The following is a 25,450-nucleotide window of genomic DNA, read 5'->3' on the forward strand; positions in this document are numbered from 1 at the left end:
CAGGGTGGCTTACTGGCACTCTGAGCCACAAACAACAATCTTCAGAAATTCGAGAGCTGGGATACCCCTGCTGGAAGCCCCAAGACTCCCTGCCCACTAGAAAGAAGCCCCTATACTACAGCATCACCTTTATGCAACACAGAAATTCTGAACTTTCCCTCCTCTCTCTTATTCTGGTAGCTAAAGAATAGGGAGGAGGAATAGTGGGAGCTTCATAAGAGATACTTTAATGATAAAAGAGCCAAATGTGGCTTGTGAACCACAGTTTGGTCACCACTTGGTATAAAACATACAAACAAATAACTAGGATTATACCTTTTATGAGATGCAAAGCCTATGATTTAAAGAACAATCTTCCATAGAACATTTGCAGACAGGATTATTACAGATGAGACATCCTGTTTGCAGGTATTACTTAAACATTTGTTTAAAAAATTGCATGTGAAAAAGGATCCTTAATTCAGGTATATTACTACCATGTCAAAAATTCATTTTAAAATGGAACTCACTTTTAATTTTTTTTTGTATAATATATTGCTAGCCATTTTAAAGAATTATGACAGACATACTTGGATTTTTGTCTTGGTCCATGCCTTGCTCATGTGCCTCCTGCCATTCCCAACATGTTTCACAGTAAGCTCGGATCTGTTCCAGAAGATGGAGTACACGGATTTCCCGTCTGCCTCGCTTATCGTCAGGCTGTGAGTGAATGATGTTATGCAGTGCTGCACTGGCTCTGGCACGGGCCTCCTTACTGCCCCGAGAGTTCCCTAATAACACAGAGTCTTTATCGTTGCCATGTAAAAGCTGGATGAGGAGAGGAAGACATCCAGACTGACGCATGGCTATGCAGCTGTCTTGGGAGCTAGACATAGCTAGCAAAGTTCGTGACATGTCATCCTTATCATGAGTACCAAGCATTGACAACAAAGAATACACCATTTCCACCTGTAGGCCAAATGATTTTAAAAACAGTTAGATTTTCTTAAAAAATATATATATATATATATAGATTATATATATAAAAATAAACTGAAATGAAGTGATGGCTGGTATATAAAGCAAGGAAGAAAATCTCTCCCTCCCCCAGTTGTGCAGGAATTGGTATCATTTAGAAAAATAATGACATAATTATTATTGATTCTTTGCTGTTTATAACATTAATTATAATTAATCCACTGGTAGTAATGAAAATGAAATAAGTTATATCTGATTTATATTTTCATTCACCTAGACCTCTAATGAGCAGTTTTGGATTTTCATTGTATCAAGGATGAAAACAATGTCCTATTAATGACAATTAGCATACCCAATAATGTTTTAACTGGAGCAAACTAGGGTATCTACTCTGAATCTACTACAGTAAACTTCTGATAATCCGGCACCTTTAGGACCCAGGGGGTGCCGGATTATCAGATATGCCGGACTATCAGAAGGGGGGGCTATGAGGGGTCTGGAGTGGGGTGGGAGGGGATGCCACCCCAGGCCCGTCATAGCCCCCCCCTTACGATAGTCCGGCTCTGCTCCTAGCGTCTCTGATTCAGCCGCTGCTGGTCAGTTTCAGCAGCAGCTGAATCGGGGATGCCTGCAATAGAGCAGCTGGGGTGCTGCCAGGGTTGGTCCCGCAGTGCCGAGGGGTGGCGCTACAAGACCAACCCTGCAGCACCCCAGCTGCTCTGCCCCAGACGTCCGGATTCAGCCTGCTTGTGAAACTGACGCTGCTGGTCAGTTTCAGCAGCGGCTGAATCCCGATGCCTGGGGCAAAGCAGCTGGGGTGCTGCGGGGTTGGTCTTGTAGCGCCACCCCTCTATTTAAAATAGAGAGGCGCAGCATCCTGAACCAGCGTGAGCTGGGACTTCTAGGTCCCAGCTCACAAGTCCAGCAGCCCCAGTTCGCAGCACACAGCACCAGGCCCTGTTCATAGCAGCCAGGACTGGCTGTGGATAGGGGTTGCTGCCAGAGCAGCTCCTGCCTATGGCCAGCCCTGGCTGCTGCAAACAGGGGCCTTTCCGGCATCAGTCCCTGTTCATGGCCAGCCCCAGTGGAGCTCTTGTCCATTTCAGAAAAGCAGAATCACAGCAGAACAGGTGTGAGCAGACTGCTTCCCGCTGTGCCGCTGACTCCCCCCTCCCCCCGCGGAGACGGTGTTGGGGGGAACCGGCTTTTAAGCCAGCTCTCCCCAGCACCAGCTCCCCCTGCCTTGCTGCCTCTCTCTGATAGAGACAGCCAGGGAGGGAGGGGAACAACTAATCGCATCACTAGTCGACTAGTCGCTTACATTCCTAAGCAGTCATGCTGGTTCCCACTGCAGTGCTTCAGCTTTTGAAATGTAGCAAGAGCCCATGGGGCTCTATGTATAATACAGGCCACAGAACTTCATCAAAATAAATCCTAGGGCAGACCTTTTAGAAAACACATCGAATCTTGATTTTAAAATGGTCAGTGATGGATAGGGCTCCATGTCAGTCATGGAGGTTGTGGAAATAATGGCTTTCCACAACCTCTGAGATTTTCACAGGGGCCAGCGTAGCTGAGTCCAGGGCTGTCCAAGCAGCTGGCTCTAGGGCCAGGCTGTCAGGTAGCCCCCAGCACAGTCAACAACTGCTACTCCATATTATTAAGTGAGTCCCATATCTGCTGCTCCATTAAAGTGAACAGGATCAATCTCAGACCTATAATTATAGAAGTTGTTCCATTTCCTTTTTTTAAAAAATTGACACAAATGTTAGCTCTCCCTCTCCTCCCTCCATTTTCTGGAACTTTCCCAGTGTGAAGACTTACTGAAAAGTCAACATTAATGAATCAGTGAGCTTCTGAACCATCTCTTTTAAAATTCTGGGATGCAAGATATCTGAACATGCTGATTTAAAAATATCTAAGTTCAGTAGTTTTTGTTTAACAAAACTAGAGATACTAGTGGAATGAGGGCATAGACTACATCAACTATTTTTTCCCAAATATAGAACAGAAATATAGAACACTTCTGCCTTTCCTGCATTATTAATAATTCTAACATTTCTATATAGTAATGGACTGTTAACATTGTCACTGTTATCATCTTAAAAGCCAATATGAAGTCACGCAGCATATCTCTCAATGATCTGGAAACACTAGTTCAGGACAGATTGTCCTGGCAACAAACCATTGTACAGGCTCTTAGTTGCTTTGAGAGTCAGCGTATCCAGGCATTCCAGGAAAAGCACAGGATCCGAAAAGAACATACAGCGCCTGCAGTTGGTGGCTTTTTATGTGACATCTGTAATCAGGTCTGCCAATCAAGGACTGGTTTAGTCGCTCACCAACGGTGTTATAGAAGATGAGATCTGTCAATCGATGGCTCAGTTCAAGTATCATAGGATTCTTTATTCCTAATATATTAAATTCCTAATACTCCTTCTTAGCCTATGTCTACACTACCTCAGAAAGGCAATCTAAGGTACGCAACTTCAGCTACGTGAATAATGTAGCTGGAGTCTATGTATTTTAGGTCAAGTTACTGTAGGGTCTACAGTATAGAGGGAGGGTCTGCAGGAGAAATTCTACCCCAATGAGAAGAGTAAGGTAAACTGATGGGAAAGTAAAAAGGTCGAATACAAAGCGATCTGTGGTTGATTTGTGGGGTCTTCACCAGACATGCTAAATTTACCAGTGGATCAATCTCAGAGTGTCAATCCCCACTGTAGTGTAGATGTAGCCTAAGTGTTCTAAATTCTGTTGGTCACAGATTTCTTCTTGTATCCCTTGGCTTCGTTTATCAATTTTCTACAGTTACTAACTTCTGATTTATATTCACTACAGTCAATTTCTCCTTTCTCCATTTCTTTTTTTTTAACAGCTCCTTTCACTTCCTCTGTAGATCAGGCTGGTGTTGGGTGTGTGTGTGTGGTGTTATTTTTTTTTTTAAACCAGAATAGCCTTCTTCTTCACTTGCAGCTTTTGGGGCATCTAGTAAGGTGCTCTTAAATGATTACCAATTATCATTCACATTTTTCTGTTTAAGTTCTCTCCCCCATATGATCTGGCTCAATTATTTTCAGCTTTGTGAAATTGGTCTATTAAAGTATTAAATATATATGTATATTACTGAGATACCAAATGTAGAGCACCCTTATGGATTTCAAATTGAAATATTAATTTAGGAGGGATTATTGAGGCAGTTCACATAATGTAGCAGAAGCAGTGGAAGCAGCTCTGCTCTCCTGTTCCTTTTCCCAGGAGTAATTATTTTAAACTAGTACATCTGTTTGATTTTGTTTATAATAGAACAAAATGACATACAATATGGCATTACAATCCTACTGGATAACCCACAAACTCTCAAAGCCAAGAAAAACATTAAAAGCCCATAATTTAAGAAGCTACTCATAAGCAGGCTACCCAAGTTGGGAAAGGGAAAAAGCAGCTGATGAGCCTCTGCAGAGTGATACATCCCATATGTATCAGCTAGACAAGAAATTAAACTTGTCAAATACTATGTTCAGTCAGATTCTCTAATACTAGCTAAATTGCTGCAAATGGTCACAAGTTCAAAAAAGTATCCTAAGACATAATGGATAAAATCTAACATCACTGAAGATAAAATTAACCACTGTATTGTAGAATATTTTAAAAGTTTGAGTGTATCTAGGTAATTTATAGTAGATTGAGTAGTCAGAAAACTCATGTATTTTTACTAATACTATAATAATTAAATAACGGTAACAGTAGAAGTATTAAACAGTGTAGCATTATATGATCATATGAATCCACACATTATTTAATATTAAATATAAAAATGATAGAATCAAAACATGATAGATCCCATGAGCCAGCTTTGTGACAGTATAATGGCAGATGTCTGACAAATGAGGTTTAGAGAGCCTCACTCCCTGAACTGGGAACAATCAAATATGTTATGAAGATGGCATACTTGTACTCTCAAAAGAGAATGAAAGCCATCTGCTTAATGTATGCTTCTGGGCAGACACCTGAGGAAGCTGCTTTATAGCCTGTCTACACAGAGACATCAGCAAGCTACAGTAGATTGTGAATTTACAGCATATTAGTTAGTCTGCATTAACTTACTTGGCACTTTGCTATGCGGTAAGTGTCCATGCAGGGAATTAGCATGTAGTACCTTATGTGCTATACATTCGCACCCTAACTTGCTGTGCACTAATTTTCCTTATAGACAAGCCCTTATTGTTTACCTCAGAGACGAGGTACACTAGTGACTGTGGTCTAGAAGAAAAGAAATATGCAGGTTTGTACAGACTCTGGGTCTCAACCTATTTACCACTGTGGACCATTTGTTATGTCCTACAATGTGTTATGTGGGCTACATCCGATACCACCTGTATGGCCTTGAGGATGCCACATGGGCTGCATCTCTGCACTGACTGGGCCACAAGAGGCCCATGGGCTACAGGTTAAGAAGCACTGCTCTAGATTTTAAGTTCTTATGGCCAGTGATCTGTCACTAGCACAGTTTAGTTAATGGACAATATACAGGCAGTCCCTGAGTTACGCGGATCCGACATTTAAGAGACCAGGGAGACGCTGAGCAGAGCGGCGGAGGACCCGGGCCGGACCCGCAGCGCTTTCAGCTGATCTGGAAGCCGCGGGTCCGCCCGGGTCCTCCGCGGCTTTGCTCAGCGTCTCCCTGGTCTGCAGACCAGGGAGACGCTGAGCAAAGCCGCGGAGGACCCGGGCCGGACCGCAGCGCTGATCTGGAAGCACCACTGTCCGGCCCGGGTCCTCCGCAGCTTTGCTCCACATCTCCCTGGTCTGCTGGGGGGGGGGGGGAACGCAGCTAGTGCCCCCCCAGCAGACCAGGGAGACGCTGAGCAAAGCCGCGGAGGACCCGGGCCGGACCGCGGCACTGATCTAGAAGCGCCACGGTTCGGCCCGGGTCCTCCGCAGCTTTGCTCCACATCTCCCTGGTCTGCTGGGGGGGGGGGGGGGGGGAACGCAGCTAGTGCCCCCCCCAGCAGACCAGGGAGACATGGAGCAAAGCCAGGGCCTGTGGTAGAGCAGGTGGGGCACTGCCGGTTGGTCCCGCAGCACCGCTCCTTGGCGCTACTGGACCAACCCGGCAGCACCCCAGCTGCTCTGCCCCAGGCGTCCCAAAGTCAGCCGCAGCTGAAACTGACCAGCGGCTGACTACAGGAAGCCCGAGGCAGAGTTGCTCTGCCCTGGGCTTCCTGGAATCAGCTGCTGATCAGTTTCAGCAGCAGCTGACTTGAGGACGCCTAGGGTTCTTACCTTGAATCTGTATGTAAGTGGAACTGGTGTCCAGATTCAGCGGCTGTTGAAACTGATCAGTTTCAGCAGCAGCTGATGCCAGTTCTGACTTACATACAGATTCAACTTAAGAACAAACCTACAGTCCCTATCTTGTACGTAACCCGGGGACTGCCTGTAATCTGCAATAACTGCATCAAACAAATAATAAAGTATTAACCGTCAGGTAAGTACTGTAAAAGGCCCCTGCACAAGTCCTCTGAAACTATGTTCTTAACATACTATGGATTTATTTTGGGAAAATCTCCTGCTGATATGGAAGCAATTTCTAGCTACACTAGAAAAAAAACTGAAGGATTCAAGCCTTCTCCACATCTGCTACCTTACCTTCTCCCTTAAAAAAAATTATTCTATATTGATTGCACTTAATATTTCTAAAACCATCCTCTGTCAATACTTCACAAAATGTTTGATGTAATCAATATATCTTTGCTACCCCTTTGGTACACAAATTGTATGATTGATAATAATGTTATAAATGTTTGCTCTTTTAAATAAGGAATATTTAATACAGAACTTGGATTCTAAACAACATACAAGTCACAAAAAAGCAACTCCTTAAATCACTGCATGTATGTGTCCCATATACCTGTGCTGCTAAGAACAAATGCATGCTTGAAGTCTACTTTTGGAACAAAATGAGAGGTTCACTTGAACCTATCTTTCCATTTAAAAATGGAAGTGAGATTATGAAATTATACTGCAATGCTAAATTCTTAGTTTCACTTTAACACCTCCTTACTCAAATGAGATTGTTTCTTTCACATACTGTAAATATGTTAGTGACACAACACTGATTTAGCAGCATCAATGACTCAGGTCACATTTAAAAAGGTTTTTCAATAATGACATTTATTTCAATAAATTAGTATTGTATGAGCACTTCAAATACCAAAAAATTGGTCTTTAGAATAGGTTAATTTTCACCAATCATCTGGATCATTTAACAACAATATATGGTTTTAAGGCGCTCCAACAATTTCCTGAATCAATTTTTATTCATTTTAAATAATTCTACTAATGGGAACTCATATTTTCTTCTAATAATCAAATCATTTAATGCATAGTTTTCAAAGCCTGAAAAAGCTATTTAAAAATTAAATTCCATGAAATTAGTATGTGTGGAAAGATCATTCAGTGAATACTGTAGTACGGATAGAAACAATGAAGTTATTGTATTAGTAAAAATGTAGCATTAGCGACCTGTGGTTTGTAATCTTCGGTTACCTTGGTACCCAGATGACTTGTCAGTCTTCGAGGAACGGAATAGGTACTACTAGAGCTCATAACACTGGCTGTTTCATGGTCCATTCGAGCGGCTGAACCCTACAAGTTTAAGAACAATTAGGTAGCATCCAAAAGTCTTTTACTGAAGGGACAGCTTGACTACTTTATTTTCAGCGTTTGACTATTTAGTTATGTTTACAACCATAAATTGTCATCCTGTGCTTTAGTTTATATGTATCTGCATACAAATTGGAAATTATTTAAATAAAATTCATAAAGATGGTTTATTCCTCATTTGTCCCTTAGTTCTCTCTCAAAGCAGTTCCATATTCCTACAAAATTAATTCTAATTACTGAGTGAGTTTTAAAATATCTACTGTTATCAGGAGAAAGGAGAACTGAAATAAACAATAAACTGAACTAAGTTTGCAACAGATAAAAGCAAAAACAAGAGACAATAAACCAGATTCAGATTTTAGATCATTTTTTACAGAACAAGTAGGAATTCTGCATCAGTGACATTGTAGATCTACTTTTGTTTCCAGAATAATTCTGCAGAATTCCAGGAGACCCTGTTTTTCACAACCTCTTAGTTGAAAAACTTAAACCACTTCAGAATACAACGGGGTCATACAAAAATTGACATGAAAAAGATTCTGTGGGTCAAAAAGGAATGCTTTTAGACAGTGTCACAAACAAGGCAAATATGTGGAGAAAACAGTATTGGTTTGTTGAGCAAAAAGAGGTTAAATTTTTAATCTTTTTATTTACTGGAGACCCCCTAAAAAATATTGTGGATGGGTGCCCCCATTGGCTATAGTTTGACGCAGTTGTCAAGTTGTCACATTTACTTTTTGGTCCCCTTTGTCTCTTTCCTATTCTTTAATCTTCTCCTTTCTCCTTCTTGCCCACATTTTTCCTCTTATGTACCTTTATTTCTCTCTTTTTTAGCTTTATGTGTATAATTTGTTAGAAGCCCATGCGAATTGTTTGCTTCTGATATCTGATAGCTCCTTTCTCACTTATTTAATGGAAGGTTATATGCTGTTTGGAGCATCTAAGAATAGCTATACTGAGCTGGACTAAATGTTATCCAAAATCATGCAGCTTCCTTGTTTTGGCCAAACAAAATAGAAACTCCTAGTTCTTCCAAAAGTGAAAAAGATTGCTTTGCCTCTAGAAACTTCCCCCACTATTTTCGGAGCTCCTTCTCCCTAAGGCACAAATGCTTTTCTTGAAATTCATCAAAGGAAATTCATCTTATACTGACTACAGGAGCCACTGCAGAGAGATGTTAGACACTCTCACTCCTCTGGGGTTGAATGCTCTGCTTCCACAGAAATCTCACCTCCCTGCTAGCCTGAAAGTCAGCAGGCTGAGATCTTGGACAGTTGTTGAAATTTGCTTCTGTAACACCAGTGAAAATATTAACCTAACCAGTCAGTGTCAGATGTCATTGGTAAGATCAAAGGACAATAATCAGTTTTATTTTTTTAAGATAACAGGTTTTTAGCAGCTTAAAAATTATGGCTAGTTATATAGATTCAAATATTCTACAGTGGATATTAACTTTATAACTGAATTTTCACTTATACTGCTACTAAATAATTATTTTTAACTGGTACCTAAAACTAGATTAGGGAATTAAAATCTTAAACCCAAATCCTACCACCAAGTTAACTGTTTAATAGCATTATACTCTATCAACCTCAAGTTTTTATTCTATTTGAGCACCTCTTTAGCTTTTTCTGTTCTCATGTGGTTCCATTCCTTCTCAGTGAACAAGTGAGTGTGTCTAAAGAGAGTCTATTTAATAGAACAGAGACATATCAAAGATACACTGCATACTTGTATAGTGGGTACAGGCAGTCCCCGGGTTACGTACAAGATAGGGACTGTAGGTTTGTTCTTAAGTTGAATTTGTATGTAAGTCAGAACTGGTACATATTTGGGGGAGGGGGGGGAATGGGGAGCTGGAGTTAGGTGGAAAAGACCCTGATTCTTATACAACTTCCTTATTCTAAGAAAAACACATACTGTTTTGATATGAAGGATTTTTTGGTTGATATTTTAATTAAAAATTGATCATAAGTTTCAGTGTTTCATGCTATATCCAAATCTTCCTTTTGGGGTACCTGAAAGATCCCAGTTATTCATTTAATAGTCAGAATCTTTGTTTTTTATAACTAAAAAAAGTTTATTCAATGCATATTACTGTTCCAAATAGAATTTGCTACAGATGGTTCAGTGAAATGGGTATTAAGTGTAATCAATAGTCATTGGAGAGCACAGTGAAATATTGATACAATCAAAGCTGTTGTTGTATTCTGCTGAGCAGAAAATGGAAATCCCTTCCTGTGAAGCATGTGTGTGAATTTATCCACAGGATTAATTTTAAAGAAAAATTCTGTGTTGGGAACAGGAGTTTAGCCACAGGTGGGTCCTCATTGTCCACTCACCCACTTTGCAACCAGACCCATTCCCTCGGGGCTTACCCTGCTCCGTTCCAGCCAGGGTGTGGGGTTGGGGCTTATCCCCTCTTCCCTTCTGTCCTGCTCCTCCCCATTCTTGCCCACCCACACCACTGGGTAATTTTTCAGCTTCACGTCTGCCAGGCTGGAAGGGACTTGTTAATTTCACGTGACGCTAACAAGATACTTGCAGCTCTAGTGCTAAAGAGGGAAAGAGCTGTTGTTCCCAAGGTGGGGACTCTAACACAATGGGTCTCACTGCCTGCTGCTCCTGCTGTTCCCTAGGAAATTAATTTTTCCGCTCTGGAGTGCCCCCTTTTGGCTGGTGTCTTGTTTCATAGTGAAATTAACTACAGTATGTCAGGCGGCGCGTCCTCCGCAGCGAGAAAAGCCGCTCCGCGTCTCCCTGGTCTGCTGGGGGGAAGTACCCCCCGTGCCGCCGGAGGCGGCGACAGTGGGAGAGGCACCCCGCACTAGCTGCGCTCTCCCCCCCCCCCCGTTTGTAACTAGGGATCCGATGTAAGTCGGATTGACGTAACCCGGGGACTGCCTGTACTGAGATAGATACTTAAGGTTTGTCTATACTAGCACTTTTGTTGGTCAGGAGTAGGAAAAAACCCACATCCCTGGCCGACAGAAGTTTCACCAACAAAAGCACTGGTGAGAACAATGCTATGTTAATGGGAGATGCTTTTCCACCAACATAGACACCACTGCTCTTAGGGGGTAGTTTAATTATGCTGGTGGGAGAGCTCTCCCCCCATCAACACAGAGTGGCTTTATAGGAGTGGCGCAGCTGTGGCAGTATACCTATACTGCTGTAAGGTCTGTAAGTGAAATCATACAGCCTAATACCATAACCATAATAGTATACTGTTCATCTAACTAATGCTACCCTTTAGTTATCTAAAACTTAAATTTAGAATCAACTGACTGTTATAATAAAGATTTGTAGTTAAAGAGCCGTAACATTTTGAGAAAAAAAACCCCACACCCCAAAACCTTAAACGTGGTGGAATCCTAGATCCCCTGCTCCTCCACAAGAAACATGTTATTTGTCCAGGTTAAGTCACATTTAACAGTCTATACCAGAGTAATGTAAAATGTTTTAAATGTAGTTTATTTTAATATGCAGGTTTTAAAAGAGGATTCATATTAGAAATAGAGAATGAGTTAGAGGTTCTTGAATAAGATCTTAGGACAAAATTTTCAAAAATAAGTGACTAATGTTATTTACCTAAATTCTTATTTATACAACAAAGATATTCAGAGGTGTTGAGCACCCACAACTCTGCTGGCATTAAGAAGAGCTATGGTGCTCAGCTGCTCTGAATCTGACTGGCTGGCAAGGTGACCCCTATGCTGCAACTGATGGTGCAAAAAATAAAAATATATTTATAAAATTATTAGCTTGATTTTAAAATTAAATAATTTTCAAACTATTTCATTCACTTTGTATCAGGGGTCAGCAGCCTATGGCTCACTAGGCAGCCGGATATGGCTCTTTCGCAGCTCAAGCACAGCCCCCATCCTCCACCCAGTAGGGGGCTCACACTAGTGCTCCAGCCTCATGGCCCCCCGCAAGATTGGAGCACCAGTACTGGCTTCCTGCGGGGGAAAAAGGGGGGGAGTGCCTGAGCCTCCCCGCCGGATCTGGCTCGTGGGGAAGAAGCCAGAGTCCAAAGCGGCTGCACGCTGTTGCCCTCCTCCTCTTCCTCCCCAGGCTGCAAGTACAGCAGCGCATGGACATGCTTCCTAGAGGCTTTCCCGGCTGTTCCCATTGGAGCTTGGGAGCAGCACGCAGGAAGAAAGTAAGTGCTCCCACAACCCTTCATGCCCAGACCACCACTCCCCTGTAACATTTGCCATTCAAACATGAAAGAACTTTGAATATGAATGGGGAACTGACTAAAAAAAGTTTCAGTAGGGGCTTGTCTACACTAGAAATCTTTTCAGTTACACTGAAATAAGAGTGGCCAAAGCAACATAAACTAAGTGAGAAAAAAGTCATTCTTATTATTGTGGAATAAGTGTCTATATGGGCAATTATACTGGTATAATTATAGCAGTTTTGTTATATTGTTGATTAATTGTAATATGTGCATTCTACCTAAGAAGATAAGGGAGTGGCAAATTGGGAACACTAGATATTAAGAACCATTATGGTGTAGACATTTATATAGCACATAAAACACACATTTTTCTATTCTGTCCCAACAATTTTATGAATCCTGACCAGGACTGGCTATTTTCTTCATAGCTTAGAGATAGTTAACATGCTGAGTCATTGGGCCTCTTCTACTCTGAGGCTGCCAAGAAGCCCAAATCAAACTTAATTACCTTTATTACCGGTGCATTAAAGACTGAACTGAAATCACTACCACCAAAAGTATGTAGCAATTGGTCTGACAAACTGGCAATTGAGCAAAATTGATAACTTACATGCTTCTTGTGCTGATTCTCTTCTCTCCCCGATTCTTAGTACTCGCCTGTGCTATGCTTCCACCCACCCTTGCTTCAATTCTGTTCTTGTGTAGTATCTTCCCCTACAATTTCCCTTTTTGTTCTCCTTCCTTCCTTTTAATCTTATATTCTTTCAGGCCCTTGTTCTTGTCTCATCTGTGCTTTATTTTTTCTTCCTTTATATTGTTTTCCTGTATTTTGAAGTAGTTTACTAATAAAGCAGCAAAATTCATTAAAATCTTTCAGACAGCTTACACAACTAAAATTTTAGTAAAGTTCATTTTGCTGTCAACATAACAGCAGAGCAGAGTATGTTAGGTGGTACAGAAGAGAAAATGGTTGAGTCCCGAAAAAGACTGTTCCCAATGGGCAAACCTTCAATTCACATTGCTCATCTTACTGCAAAACTAGCTAGCCCCGAACAATTAGGTTGATTTTTTTGCACTCTATTTAATCCTCATTGCTCAAGGATACAAGGTGGATTGATCTGGGTTCCCAGAAATAAAACACTAGTGCCCAATCCATTAAGCCTCCTTTCTCTGTCCTTGCACTAAAAGTAAATAATCCCCTTATGTCTCATAGTATTTTCCTCCGTAGCTTGATATTAACTCAAAAATGTTCAAATGTTATGTCCTAAACTTCAAAGAGCTATTTCTTCACTGATATGATTATTCCTGGATACAAGACACACGCTCTTTTCCTCCCCCTCCAAAAAATCTCTCTTGTCCAAAATAACTTCCCATTCACATGAGAAAGAACATGTGGCCACAATGCATGAATTATTTAAATACATTATGCTTTCAGCTAAAAAGCATTGCTGAACTATTTTTTCTCCTTTAGAATAATGCTGTCATCTGGATTAAAGTAGGAGCCTCAGGCAAATGCTCAGATGTAGCAAAGAGAATTGGGTTCCAAACTGTGATCAAATATATCTTAATAGAAAAATTAGGGACCGTGTTTAATGTTTAATCTAATGAAATATTTTAGCCATACTGTAGACATAATCCTTCTAAAAAATCATTGTGTGAGATGCTTTAAAGGGGATTGAAATTAATCCACAAACACTAAATAACCAACAGAAAAGCTTACATATGAATTGCGCTGTCGTATTGTTTGAGGTTATGAGAATCTGAATTACTAAAATGAAAGCCTGAGCAACACTTGGAGATAATGAAGCAAGTGGTATAACAGAACATTAAAATAAACAAAATATTAAATTCTTAATACATATTCTTGATAAATATTAAAGAAATGTGTATGTAAATAATTTAGTTTAAAACTACATTTCACCCAGTAATATATTTCAGTGTTAAAAAATAGCAATGGACAATGTGAAATGATCATGTACATCACCCTTCAGCGCACATGCAGGAGATTATTTCTGATGAGATGTCTGGTTCTAAAGGTTTATGTAATGCATTTAACTAAGAAACAGGAATTATTTGTAATTACAATAATATTTGTCATTATTTGTGATGAGAAACTTGTCACTGAATTTTTTTCAATAGTGGTGCTTCAGTGACCATTTCTGAACTGGAATTCTTTTGAATAAATTCCATCATTAAATCATAACACAAATAGATACAAATAGGAACACAATATTTGTGTCTACAAACTACTTGCTTATCCCTGCTTAAATGTATCCGTGTAACCATTTTAAACAAAAGAAAACAGATTCTTGTTATGGAATATTTAAATTTCATTTAATTAAAATATCCTTTGTAACAGCTTTCTTCCTTCCCAATGGACATAAAGAAAAATGTCAGCCTTTTCAGAATTAATACATCTGAAGAAATCCACTGATGCACAATTAAATAGCTACAGCAGAATTTCCAGATCACACTCATAAAATGACATATTTTATATTTAAAAATGTTATAAAATAAAATATTTACGTTACCTGACCACTACCAGCAGTTGCCATGCTAATTTCTGCTGCTCCTTGACCTTCATTCTGCCTCTCTGCTTCATGTGAGCCTGCATCATGCTTGCTTTGAGGTGCCCTCTGTTAATGTAAGAGTTTATGGCATAACATATAAAAATGGAGTACACTTTATCAGTCAAAGCTTTCTAAGCTGTGAATGCATCAATGTCGTAGCTCCAATGAACTGTGCTTTGTATTTCATAACCTCTAGCCTCAATAATTAGCAGCTAAGACTGACTGTCTTAGCAAAATTGCAAGATGAAAGTGAAGTATGTCCTCTGAGGATTATAGCTCTGTAAGACAAAGGATTTGCTGTGAGACACAGAAACACCATCCTCCACCAGCTGTGCTCACATCACTATCAGAAATTTAACAGAATTGGAGCAAACAACTGTCTCCTCTGCAATGTCACACAATCTGTGCATTCACTAGAGGCTAAGCTTAGCACCATCACATTATTACTTAAGCCTCACAACAAATTCAAATGCTTTCTGGGTGAATAGAATGATACACATGTAGTGTATTTATATCATATTAGAGGAATCTTTCCACATTTTATTGGTAATGTGAGCCACACAAGTGAACAAAGCTTTAACAATATGCTCAAACCAAATCTAATTATTATATACCAAAATAAATACAATTAATACAGAAAACCTGGTGAACAGATATTTCAGTTCTGTATGGAAGTAAAATCCTTCCCTGTTTAACTGAATGAAAACTAGATTTTTGTCATTACCATTCAAAGTGATCATAACATGATAATCAAAATCAGAATTGTACATATAGCTCTTTGAATACATTAAGCAAAATAAAATATTAGAACACTATATAAAATGCTTTTTGTTATCCACCAATTGGTTAGAAATGATTAAGCCTTTAAATATCAGCAAGTGTAAATGTTCTTCACACTAGCTAGAGTTTAGAAGTAGAAATTATGGACATTTATCTCCCTGCCAATGCAGGATTGTTCCACAGTACTGTTTTCAATATGAAACCTCAGTTTTCTTGTTTTCATGCTGTTACTCTTAGTTATGCACTCTGGTATCACCCTAAAAAACTCCTCTCATTCCTTTAAAATATACATAGTTGATAGATTTCCAGTCCACTGAAGTGCTGACCTGTGGAACTCCTTACCAGAGATGTTGTGAAGGCCAAGATATAACAGGATTCAAAAAAGAGCTAGATAAGTTAATGGAGGATGTCCCGTCAATGGCATGGGTAGGAATAGTTTTCTTAGTTGGTTTGTCAAAAGGTGGGAATGAGTGACAGGGCATGGATCACTTGATTACTTCTATTCATTCCCTTTGGGGCACCTGGCATTGGCCACTGTCAGAAGACACAATACTGGGCTACATGTACCTTAGGTCTGATCCAATATTTTCATACTTATGTTCTTATGCACTGTTTCCCTTAGGAGACTATCACTGTCCAGTAGATCATCTGGAAATGTCTCAACATTTTGCATGAACGTATTTCTCTTCTTTGAACATATTCAAATTGTTCTATAGCTTTTCTGTAAAACAGTGGTCAAAAATATAAAAACTAACCCACATGTGACCTTAGTTCCTCAATGGGCCTGTCTACATGTTGCTTTAATTTGCACCAGTCGGCTGTACATTTTAGTCCACATTAGAGTGTCACAAATTAACTGATTTGAAAGAACCCTGCTGGTGCATACTAAAAGTTCCTTAAAGCATGTTGCATACAGTATATTTATTAAATACTAAAGAAATCTTTCCACATTTTTTAATAATGTGAGCAATACAACTGTATTCATCTTCATGTGGACAAAGTTTTAATAATATGCTCATGTTGAACCTAATTACTGTATTCCAAAATAAATTTACAGCGCTGTTACACACTTAATGTTCAGTAGCGAACTTTCAGTGTACAACAGCAGGATCCATATGAACCACTTAGTTTGTGACACACTAATGTGGACTAAAATTTCTACAGCCCTTTGGTGTGGGCTAAGCATTACACAGACAAATCCTTATAAAACACTAGCGAAATCATACCTAGAATACTGTGTTCAGTTAGAAAATAGCAATTAAAATAATTATATAAAAGAAAGAAAATGATTAGGAATAATGATTAAAAATGAAATGCACATAGTTTAAAGACAGAAGATGAAATGTCTAGGAGAAACAAAGGCATTTAACCTCCACCCTCCTTGCCCACAAGGTTCTATACCAGAATTAGTTTTCTTATGATAAGAACCTCAAAGTTCTCTGGGACAGTATATTTTAGGAAGATACAACAGAAATCCAAGTATATTTACATAAAAATAAAACTCTTTTTCAAAAGTTCCTGCACTCCTGAAAAAATGAGGAGTACAGGATCTTTTGAAAAAGGGTTTTATTTTTGATTGATCCCCATCCTACCAGCCGTTTTTCTTTCGGAACCCCCCCCCCTCCCCCGCGGCCACCATTATGCAAATGAAGTGCAGGAAATTTAAATCCCAGCTTAATTTGCAATTTCAAAGTGTCTAATTTGCATCCCTTTTCGAGAAAAAGGATGTAGTTTACACACAGCTCAGGTTGTCAAGTCTGCAAAACCCAACTGTCTTCCACCTGGCTCACTGCAATTTAAAACAAAACAAAACCAAAAACAAACCAAACAGGAAACCAACTTTCTGCTGGACCTTCTCCTTTCTATGACTGTTACAATTGATCTTCCCACAGTAGATTCTCTCTCTTATGGCATACCTTTTGTTTTTGGAAGCAGACCCTTAAAATTTGGAAAGAAGAAGCTACTAAAGCCTATGAGTAGCCATTTTACATGTGACCATTGGAGGCTGTTCCTGGGTTAAAATCAGTATTATCATCCCCAAACAATGAAAAAAAAATCAGAAGTCAACCTCCAAAAATCATAAAAAAATGATTAATCATTTTAATCTGATTCCTGAACTTCTCCTGACCACCTGTGTGTGTTTGTGAGAGTGTGCGAGCGAGCAAGAATCACAATCTCTCCAGTTTATAGCAAGTAAAATAATTCTGGCACCCAGTATAATAGCCAATCACGAATCCAACCAAGACTGGGGTCCCATTCTGCTAGGCACTGTAGAAATACAGAGAAAGAAATAGTTCCTGTCTAAAACAGAGCATGGTAAAAACAACAGTAAAAAGGACCTAAACAGCAGAGTAAAAGTGGTGATTAGAAGCAAGGCTGTACCTAGGTAGGTCTAGGGACAGGGACAACCCCCCACCTCCACTCGAGGACATGCCCCCCCCCAGCCTACCCTTTCCCACCTCTTCCCTCAAGCCCCAACCCTGCCTCTTCCCACTCCTGTTTGTCTCAACCCCTATGGCCAGTTACCAGCCCTCCAGGAAATCCCCAAGCTAACTTCAATATGAGGGACTGTCCCTTCCATAGGACAGTTGGGGCAGTCACAGCATGTACTCGCAAAGTCCAAGGCCTGGGACAGCCACCCTGAACCATCCTATGGATGGGATAGTTCTGGTTAGAGGCAAAAAGACATCCTTTAAAAACTGAGCCAAATCCTACTGAGGAAAAGAGAAGGCATCATAAATTCTGGCAAGTCATGTATAATTAGGCAGGCCAAAAGAGAATTTGAAAAGCCACTATCAAATGAGACAAAAACTAATAGCAAAACTTTTTTAAGTACATCAAAAACAGAAAGTCTACCAGAAAGTAAGTAGGGCCGCAGGATGATCAGGATGTTCAAGGAACTAAGTTTAAAAAATTGTGAGAATTACTGGACTAAAGAACTCAAGAATCTGAATGTGGAAGAAGCTTGGAATTACTTTCAAGTTACTTTCAAGTCAAAGTTGCAGATGCTATCTGAAGTCTGCATTCCAGAAAAAAATCATAGGGATGGGCTTCAAACTGGATGAAGATGAGCAAGCATCTCAAAGAAGTGATTAAGAGAGAGCAGACCACCTACAAGGGAGGGAAGATGGGAGAGATTAGCAAGGAAAGTTATTTTTTGGAAATAAGAAAGTGTAAAAAGAAAGTGAGAGCTGCCAAAACCTAACCAGAGTTGAATTTTACAAAGGAAAATAAAACCAGTAGTAAAAGGTTTTATAGATAGATATATTTACAAAAAGAAAACAAGGAAAGAAGTGGGACAGCTAGCCAGTGAGGACTGGATGGAGATTAAAGATTATTTAGGCATGGCCCAACACCTAAACAAAAACTTTGCCTCAGTTTTTAATTAGATCAATGAAGAGTTTAGGGGTAGAACAGAGTAACTAAAGGCAATGATGTGAAGGTAGAAATTACCACATCTGAGGTGGAAGTCAAACTCAAAATGGGACTCAATAGGGGGGCTTGGATAATCTCCATCCAAGGATAATAAAGAAAATGGCACATGAAATTGCAAGCTCAATAGCAAGGATTTAATGAATCTGTAAACTTGGAGGTCATACCCTATAATTGGAGAATTGATAATACAGTTCCTATTTTTAAGAAAGGGAAAAAAAGGTAATTCAAGAAAGTGCAGGATTATTTGTTTGATCTCAGTTGTATGCAAGGTCTTGGAACAAACTTTGAAAGAGAAAGTAGCTAAGGATATAGTGGTAAATGGTAATTGGGATGAAACACAGCATGGTTTTACAAAAGATAGATCATGCTAGACAAACTCATGTTCCTGAGAAGATAACTGATTTTCTAAAACAAAGGAAATGCGGACGACTTAATCTATCTGGAGTTCAGTAAGACATTTGGTACAGTTCCACATGAGAAATTATTAGTTAAATTGGAGAAGTTGTGGATTAATATGAGCACTGAAAGATAGATAAGGAACTGGTTAAAGTGGAGAATACAACTGGTCACAGTGAATGGTTTGAGAGTGCTTACAAGTGAAGTTCCTCATAGATTGGTCTTGGTCTTATTTAATGTTTTTATTATTAACTTGGCACAAAAAGTGGGTGTATCCTAACAAAATCTGCAGATGACACAAAATTGGACAGTATTGCTGAAACAGAGGGGGACTGGAATATCATACAAAATCTGGATGACCTTGTAAACTAGAGAAACGGAAACGGGATGAAATTTAACAGCGCAAAGTCATGCATTTAGGGACTAACAACAACAAGAATGTTTGCTACTGGAGACTTATAAATTGGAAGAGGAAGACCTGAGTGTATTGCTTGATCACACGATGACTATGAACCACCAATGTGATGTGGCTATGAAAAAAGGCTAATGCAGTCCAGGATGCATAAGGTAAGGTATTTACAGTATGGACATGAAAGTGTTAGTACAATCATAAAAGGCACTGCTAAAACCACACCTGGAACACTATGTGCGATTCTAGACACCCATGTTTAAGAAAGATGAATGCAGACTGATAAAGGTGCAGAGAAGGACTACTATAACTATTCAAGGAATGGAAACCCTACCATATGAAAGGAGACTCAAGAAGCTTGTCTTGTTTAGTCTAACATAAAGGAGGTTGAGGGGAGATATGATTATTTTCTATAGATACAGAATAATAAATACCGGGGTACGATCAATACATTTAGGCTCAAAATTAATCAAAGGTTTCCAACCATTAGAGTGAAGTTCTAGAATAGCCTTCCAAGGGAAGGAGTGGGGACAAAAATCTTAACTAATTTGAATACTGAGCTGGTTATATTTTTGGTGAGGATGGTCTGATATGACTGCCAATAGCAAAATAGCTATTGCGACTCCCAATAGCAAAAATTCCCAACGGCTGGAGATGGAACTCTAGATAGGGATGTGTAACAGGGCGTATTCCCCCCCACACTGAGCAGGAGGGGGTTAACTCAGTCCTGAGAGCAGGAGGTGGCCACACACCACTGTATCTTAAGGGGCACGTTCTGGCTGCACTACTATAAAAGGGAGCAGCTCAGCTCAGTCAGGGCTGGCAGCCGAAGGGAGAAGACATGCTAAGTCAGCTCCCTGCAAGCCCCATCGACTACCTAAAGGCTGGGATGCTACCACACAAGCTGGAAACAGGATGCTTCTAGGGCCCATGCAAGATTCGGAAACAAGGGGGAAATAGCCAGACCACAGAAGAAGATGGTGAAACAGAGACTCACCAGTGAGCTGAGACTGGGGAAGCAGGAAGCAGCTCAGGAGCAGCAATGGCTACCAGGTGAGTGAACCACTGTCGAGGAGTCAACACGTTGCAGTTAGGATTTCCCCCTTGACTCAGTGGTGAGAGCAAGCCACTAACAAGCAAGGGTCCTGGAGTGGGGTCCAAAGGAGTGGAAGGGCCTGGACCCCCTCTGCCGGGGGTGTAAAATTTTCCCCTATCTACTGACTCTGCTATAGACTTCTACCTTTGGGTCACTGTGGGACCACTGAACTGTGCTGCCCTGACAAAGGGGGCGAGCTATAGACTTTGACCCGTGGGTCACTTTGGGGACTATTGGACAGGGCTGCCCTGCAAGTAGGAATGAGATATAGGTTGGGCTCTGGGGCTTGAGGGCAGAGGGACTAAACAGACTCCAGGGTGAGAACAGAGGCACCGGCTAGGAAGAAAAAAAGGTGGGGATAAGTGTGATAGGGGCAAGGTGGTCCACCCACCCTACCTAGAACAATGTCATCCCCATAGCAATGTGACAGGAGGACTCTGAGTTATTACTGAGAATTCTTTCACAGATAGCTACCTGGTGGGTCTTGCTCAGGATTTAACTGATCTCCGTATCTGGAATTGTGAAGAAATTTTCCCTTGGATCAGATTGGCAGAGACCCTGGAGAATTGGTCACTCGCAGGTTTAAACAACTGACATTTGAATTCTATAAACTATTACTTGAGGACTTCATCCAGCGGTTAGAGGTTAATTTATAGGAGGAAGTAAGTGAGGTTCAGTGGTCTGAAGTGTGCAGGAGGTCAGACAAGGTGACCTTAAAGTCAATGAGTCTAACTTCTGCTGTTGAGAAAAAAACACAGTTTGGAGTTTATGCAGAACTCTTGTTCAGGTTTGGGCAAAGCGCTTAGGGTATGTCTACACTAGCCCCCTACTTCGATCTAGGGAGGCTAATGAGGATGACTGAAATTGCAAATGAAGCGCAGTATTTAAATATCCCGCGCTTGATTTGCATGTTCCCGGCCGGTCACCATTTTTAGAAATTGACTAGCCCGAAATAACTGCCCACGTCTACACGCGGCAGTGAAACGGGATTCCGAAATAAAGCCCTAACTCGAATTAGCTTGTAAACCTCATTGCAGGAGGAAAGCAGCTAATTCAAGTTAGGGCTTTATTTCGGAATCCCGTTTCACTTCCGCATGTAGACGCGGGCAGTTACTTCGGGCTAGTCAATTTCTAAAAATGGCGACCAGCCGGGAATATGCAAATCAAGCGCGGGATATTTAAATCCTGTGCTTCATTTGCAATTTTGGTCGCCATCATTAGCCTCCCTAGATTGATCTAGGGGGCTAGTGTAGACACACCCTTAGAGTGTCACACCTAAATACAAGGTGGAACAAATTGTTTAGCATAAATAATTAATTCATTTCATGGAATCATTCAAGGTGACCTCAATAAGCACCTCACCAGTTACAGGGGAAAAAGCACTGTGGGTGTTAGTGAATTACAGATTGCTGTAAGAAACCATAGCATAGTGTCTATTCAGGTTCATGATTTTTAGTGTCTAGTAAAGTTACGAATGCTCATATTTTGAAGGCAATGTGTAGGTTTCCTTTGAGGATGAGAGGTCAAATGTAAAAAATGATTGCTTTGTGAAAAGCATTGATGCACAGGTGATATGATGTTTTTGTCCTTTATTATGAGAATTCATAGGAGAGCATAATGATTGTCTCATTTCACCCACATAGTTGTTAGTTATGCATTTAGTACACTGGATGAGGTACATCACATGTTATGATGAACATGGATCTTGAAATGTGCATCACCCAGACATCCGAAGAGAACCTATTTAAAATATACAAATTAACCCCTCACTGACTACATGCCCCATTTTGTCACCTAGTACCCCACACTGGAACACATACCCAGTGAGGACCACATCCTGAAATAAGTCTTTCTAAACCCCTTCTTCAGGCCTTATACAACCCTACAAATTATCCTAGTTTATCATCAGAAGCAAGCTCCCCGCAGACCAGTACACACCAACTCAAAATAGCACCAGATGCTGTCAGAACAACAGATGCAAAATCTGCTGACATATCTCCATTGCTACAGTGATCAACACCCTCACAACACACCTTTCAAGATCCATGGATCAGACACACAGCTATCACAATATATGGTGTATCTCATCCAGTGCACTTAAATGATCACAAGGCATTCCTGGTAATTTCAGGCACCTTACCTTCAGTACCACGAAAATTGGTTGAAACTATAGTAAAGAACAGAATGATCAGACACGTAAATGAACACAATCAACAACTTTTGGAAAATGAAATCATGCCTCACCAACCTAGTAGAATTCAATGAGCCAATGCTTAGCCAGTGACTTCTATTAGTTTAATGGTTTGCCTCTCCCCATTTAAATAAAAAAATAAGATTAAAAGTAAAAACTTGATTTTTATCGACTCTGACCTTGGCTCTGTTATATTAGAAACCTCATTCTATTCTAATTACAGCCTAAAATAACCTTGTGCAAGTTATCTTATCTGTGAAATGGGTGAATGACAGCTAACCTCAAGGTAGCAATTTGAGACCCTGGTTCATAGTAAGAGATGTGAAGTGCATGTTCTAACAACTGTTAGTAGAAGAGCTTAGGCTAAATAGAAAATGGAGGTTACTTACCTTGTGCAGTAACCGGTGTTCTTCAAGATGGGTGTCCTTGTGGGTGCTCCACTGTAGATGTCTCAGTGCCCCAATGCTTATAATTGGAACTTTTTAGCAGCAGTACCCTGGGTGCCAACATGCATATGCGATGCTGCTTGCTCAGTAACAAGTGTGCCAACACGCACACATTGTCAACTGAGGGTTCCCTCTCTACCATGGAGAGATGTTAAAACTCCAAAGCAGAGGGGAAAGAAGGAAGGTCATGGTGTGCCCACAAGGATACCCCACTGTAAGTGACTATGGAGCAGTGCCCTGAGAATCTGGAAGGTGGGACTTCGTGTTTGTATTGTGAGCGGTGGACAGAAGTGCCACCCCAAAGTCAGTGTGTTGAGTGGAATACCTATCTACAGTGTAAGGTTTTGTGAAGGTATGTATTGAAGCCCATGCTGCAGCCCCACAAATGTCAGTGACAGGGAAATTCTGCAGGAAAGCTGTAGAGGTGGCTGCTGCTCTGGTGGACTGAGATTGTACTTGATCTGGGAGTGGTACTTTGTTGATCGAGTAACACATCTTGAGGCAATTAAATATCCATTTAGACAGTTGTTTGGAAATGGCTTGACTTTTGGAATGATCTGCTAATGATAGAAGAAGACTAGGAGAACATCTAAATTGTTTGTTCTTTCCGGGTAGAAGGCAATGGCATGATGGATGTCTAAGGAATGGAAATGAGCAGCAGTGGTGTCTGGATGAGGCTTCTGGCCGAAGACCGATAAGCATGGCTTGTTGATGTGGAACAGCTAAACCACTTCGGGGAGGAATTTCAGGTGAGATCTGAGAACCACTTTGTCATTATAAAATACTGTAAAAAGAGGGTTAGCCATGAGTTCAGTGAGCTTGCTAACTCTTCTTGATGGCCACGAGGAAAGCAACTTTCATTGAGAGATGCAAAAGCGAACCAATCACCATTGGTTCAAAGGGGTGACCAAGCAAGGTTATAAGGATGATGTTCCAATCTCAGAATGATGGAATTTACCTTAACAGAGGAAACATGTTGTTGAGCCCTTTCAGGAACTTTTTTCATAGTCAGGTGAGTAAAGAGTGTGTGTTCCTCTATCTGGAAATGCTAGCTTGAAGTTGCTGCTAAGTACCAACTTCAACTAAGGAGTTTGAGAGGCTCTGCTTCTTCAAGGAAGCAGGTAGTCTAGCACTCTCAGTAGAGGTGCTGAGCGAAGTGATAGTGAATTGTAAAGAATGAAACATTGCCATTTTTGAGCATAGGTTTTCCTGGTAGTGAACTTGTGACTGTTCATGATTAAGTATCAGACCTCTTCTGAGTAGGCAAAGTTGGATTTGATCAGCCTTGAAAGAGCTAGGCTTTGAGGTGTAACCTCTGGATGTCTGGGTGGAGAATATGGCCCTCATCCTGTGACAAGAGGTTTGAGACTTGTGGAAAATGAAGTGGTAGAGCAATGGATATCTGTCACTGGTAAGGAAACCAGGTTTGCTTGGGCCATGCCGGTGCTACTAATATGACTAGGGCCCTGTCCTGCTTCACTTTTTGGATGATTTTGTTGAGTAGTGGTATAGGTAGAAAAGCACATGCTAATCTGTCCACCCAGGTGAATAACAGGGCATCACCTAGGGAATTCTTTGTGAACAAGTTTATGTCTGGGAAGTCCCACTTCTGGAATACAGTATGCAAGATTTGTGGGTGGATTTCTCACTCGTATTTCTGACGAAGGTTTCAGCTGTCATGGTCTGCCGTCACATTTTGCTTTTCTGGGAGATAGACTGCCAAAATGCTCATGTGATTCTTGATACGCCAGTGCCACAGAGCCGTGGCTTCTTTGCAAAGATGGTAAGCTCTGGCTCCTGCTTGTCGGTTTATATAAAATATGCAAGCTGTGTGGTTTGTAAATATTCTTACTGATTCACTGTGAATCAAAGGGAGGAAATATTTCCATGTTTGTCTGACCACTCTAGAATATTGATGGGGAGTGTTGACTCTGTTGGAGATCATCTTCCCTGAATGTTGTGTTTGTCCAGGTATGCACCCCATCTTTCTAAGAAAACGTCTGTGGTTATTGTGATGGAGGAAGGGGTGAACTGGAATGGCACTCCCTTGCAAAAGTTGTCAAGCTGCAACCTCCAATGTAGGGATTCTTTTACCCTTTTTGAAGGTCTCGGGAGCTTGTGCAGATAGTGCTCGTGCGGCTGAAAACCGGCGCAGAGCCATGCCTGAACACAGCACATGTGTAACTGGGCATATGGGACCATGTATGTTGCAGCTGACATGTAGCTGAGCAACTGAAAGCATTGTCTGGCCGACACTGTGGGTCTGTTGATAATGGCTTGAGCCAACAGAACTAGTGACTGAAAATGTTGACGTG

General features: G+C 40.7%; 1 protein-coding gene across 9 annotated transcripts in view; it reads right to left on the reverse strand.

Annotated features, from left to right (window-relative positions):
* The window catches only part of APC (APC regulator of Wnt signaling pathway), a 181,129-nt gene that overhangs the window by 24,417 nt on the left and 131,262 nt on the right, over positions 1 to 25,450 (reverse strand). For 7 of the 9 annotated variants that reach the window (XM_075932016.2, XM_075932018.2, XM_075932012.2 and 4 more), the window contains 3 exons: positions 14,344 to 14,448; positions 7,486 to 7,608; positions 570 to 948 (listed from right to left, as the gene is read on the reverse strand). In XM_075932016.2, the coding sequence (XP_075788131.2) occupies positions 570 to 948; positions 7,486 to 7,608; positions 14,344 to 14,448 (607 nt within the window). The remainder of the gene's footprint in view (positions 1 to 569; positions 949 to 7,485; positions 7,609 to 14,343; positions 14,449 to 25,450) is intronic. The other 2 variants (XM_075932015.2, XM_075932017.2) reach the window with 2 other exon arrangements.

Source organism: Pelodiscus sinensis, chromosome 6 (genome assembly GCF_052426305.1).
Source record: "Pelodiscus sinensis isolate ZL-2025 chromosome 6, ASM5242630v1, whole genome shotgun sequence".
Lineage (NCBI taxonomy): Eukaryota > Metazoa > Chordata > Testudines > Trionychidae > Pelodiscus > Pelodiscus sinensis.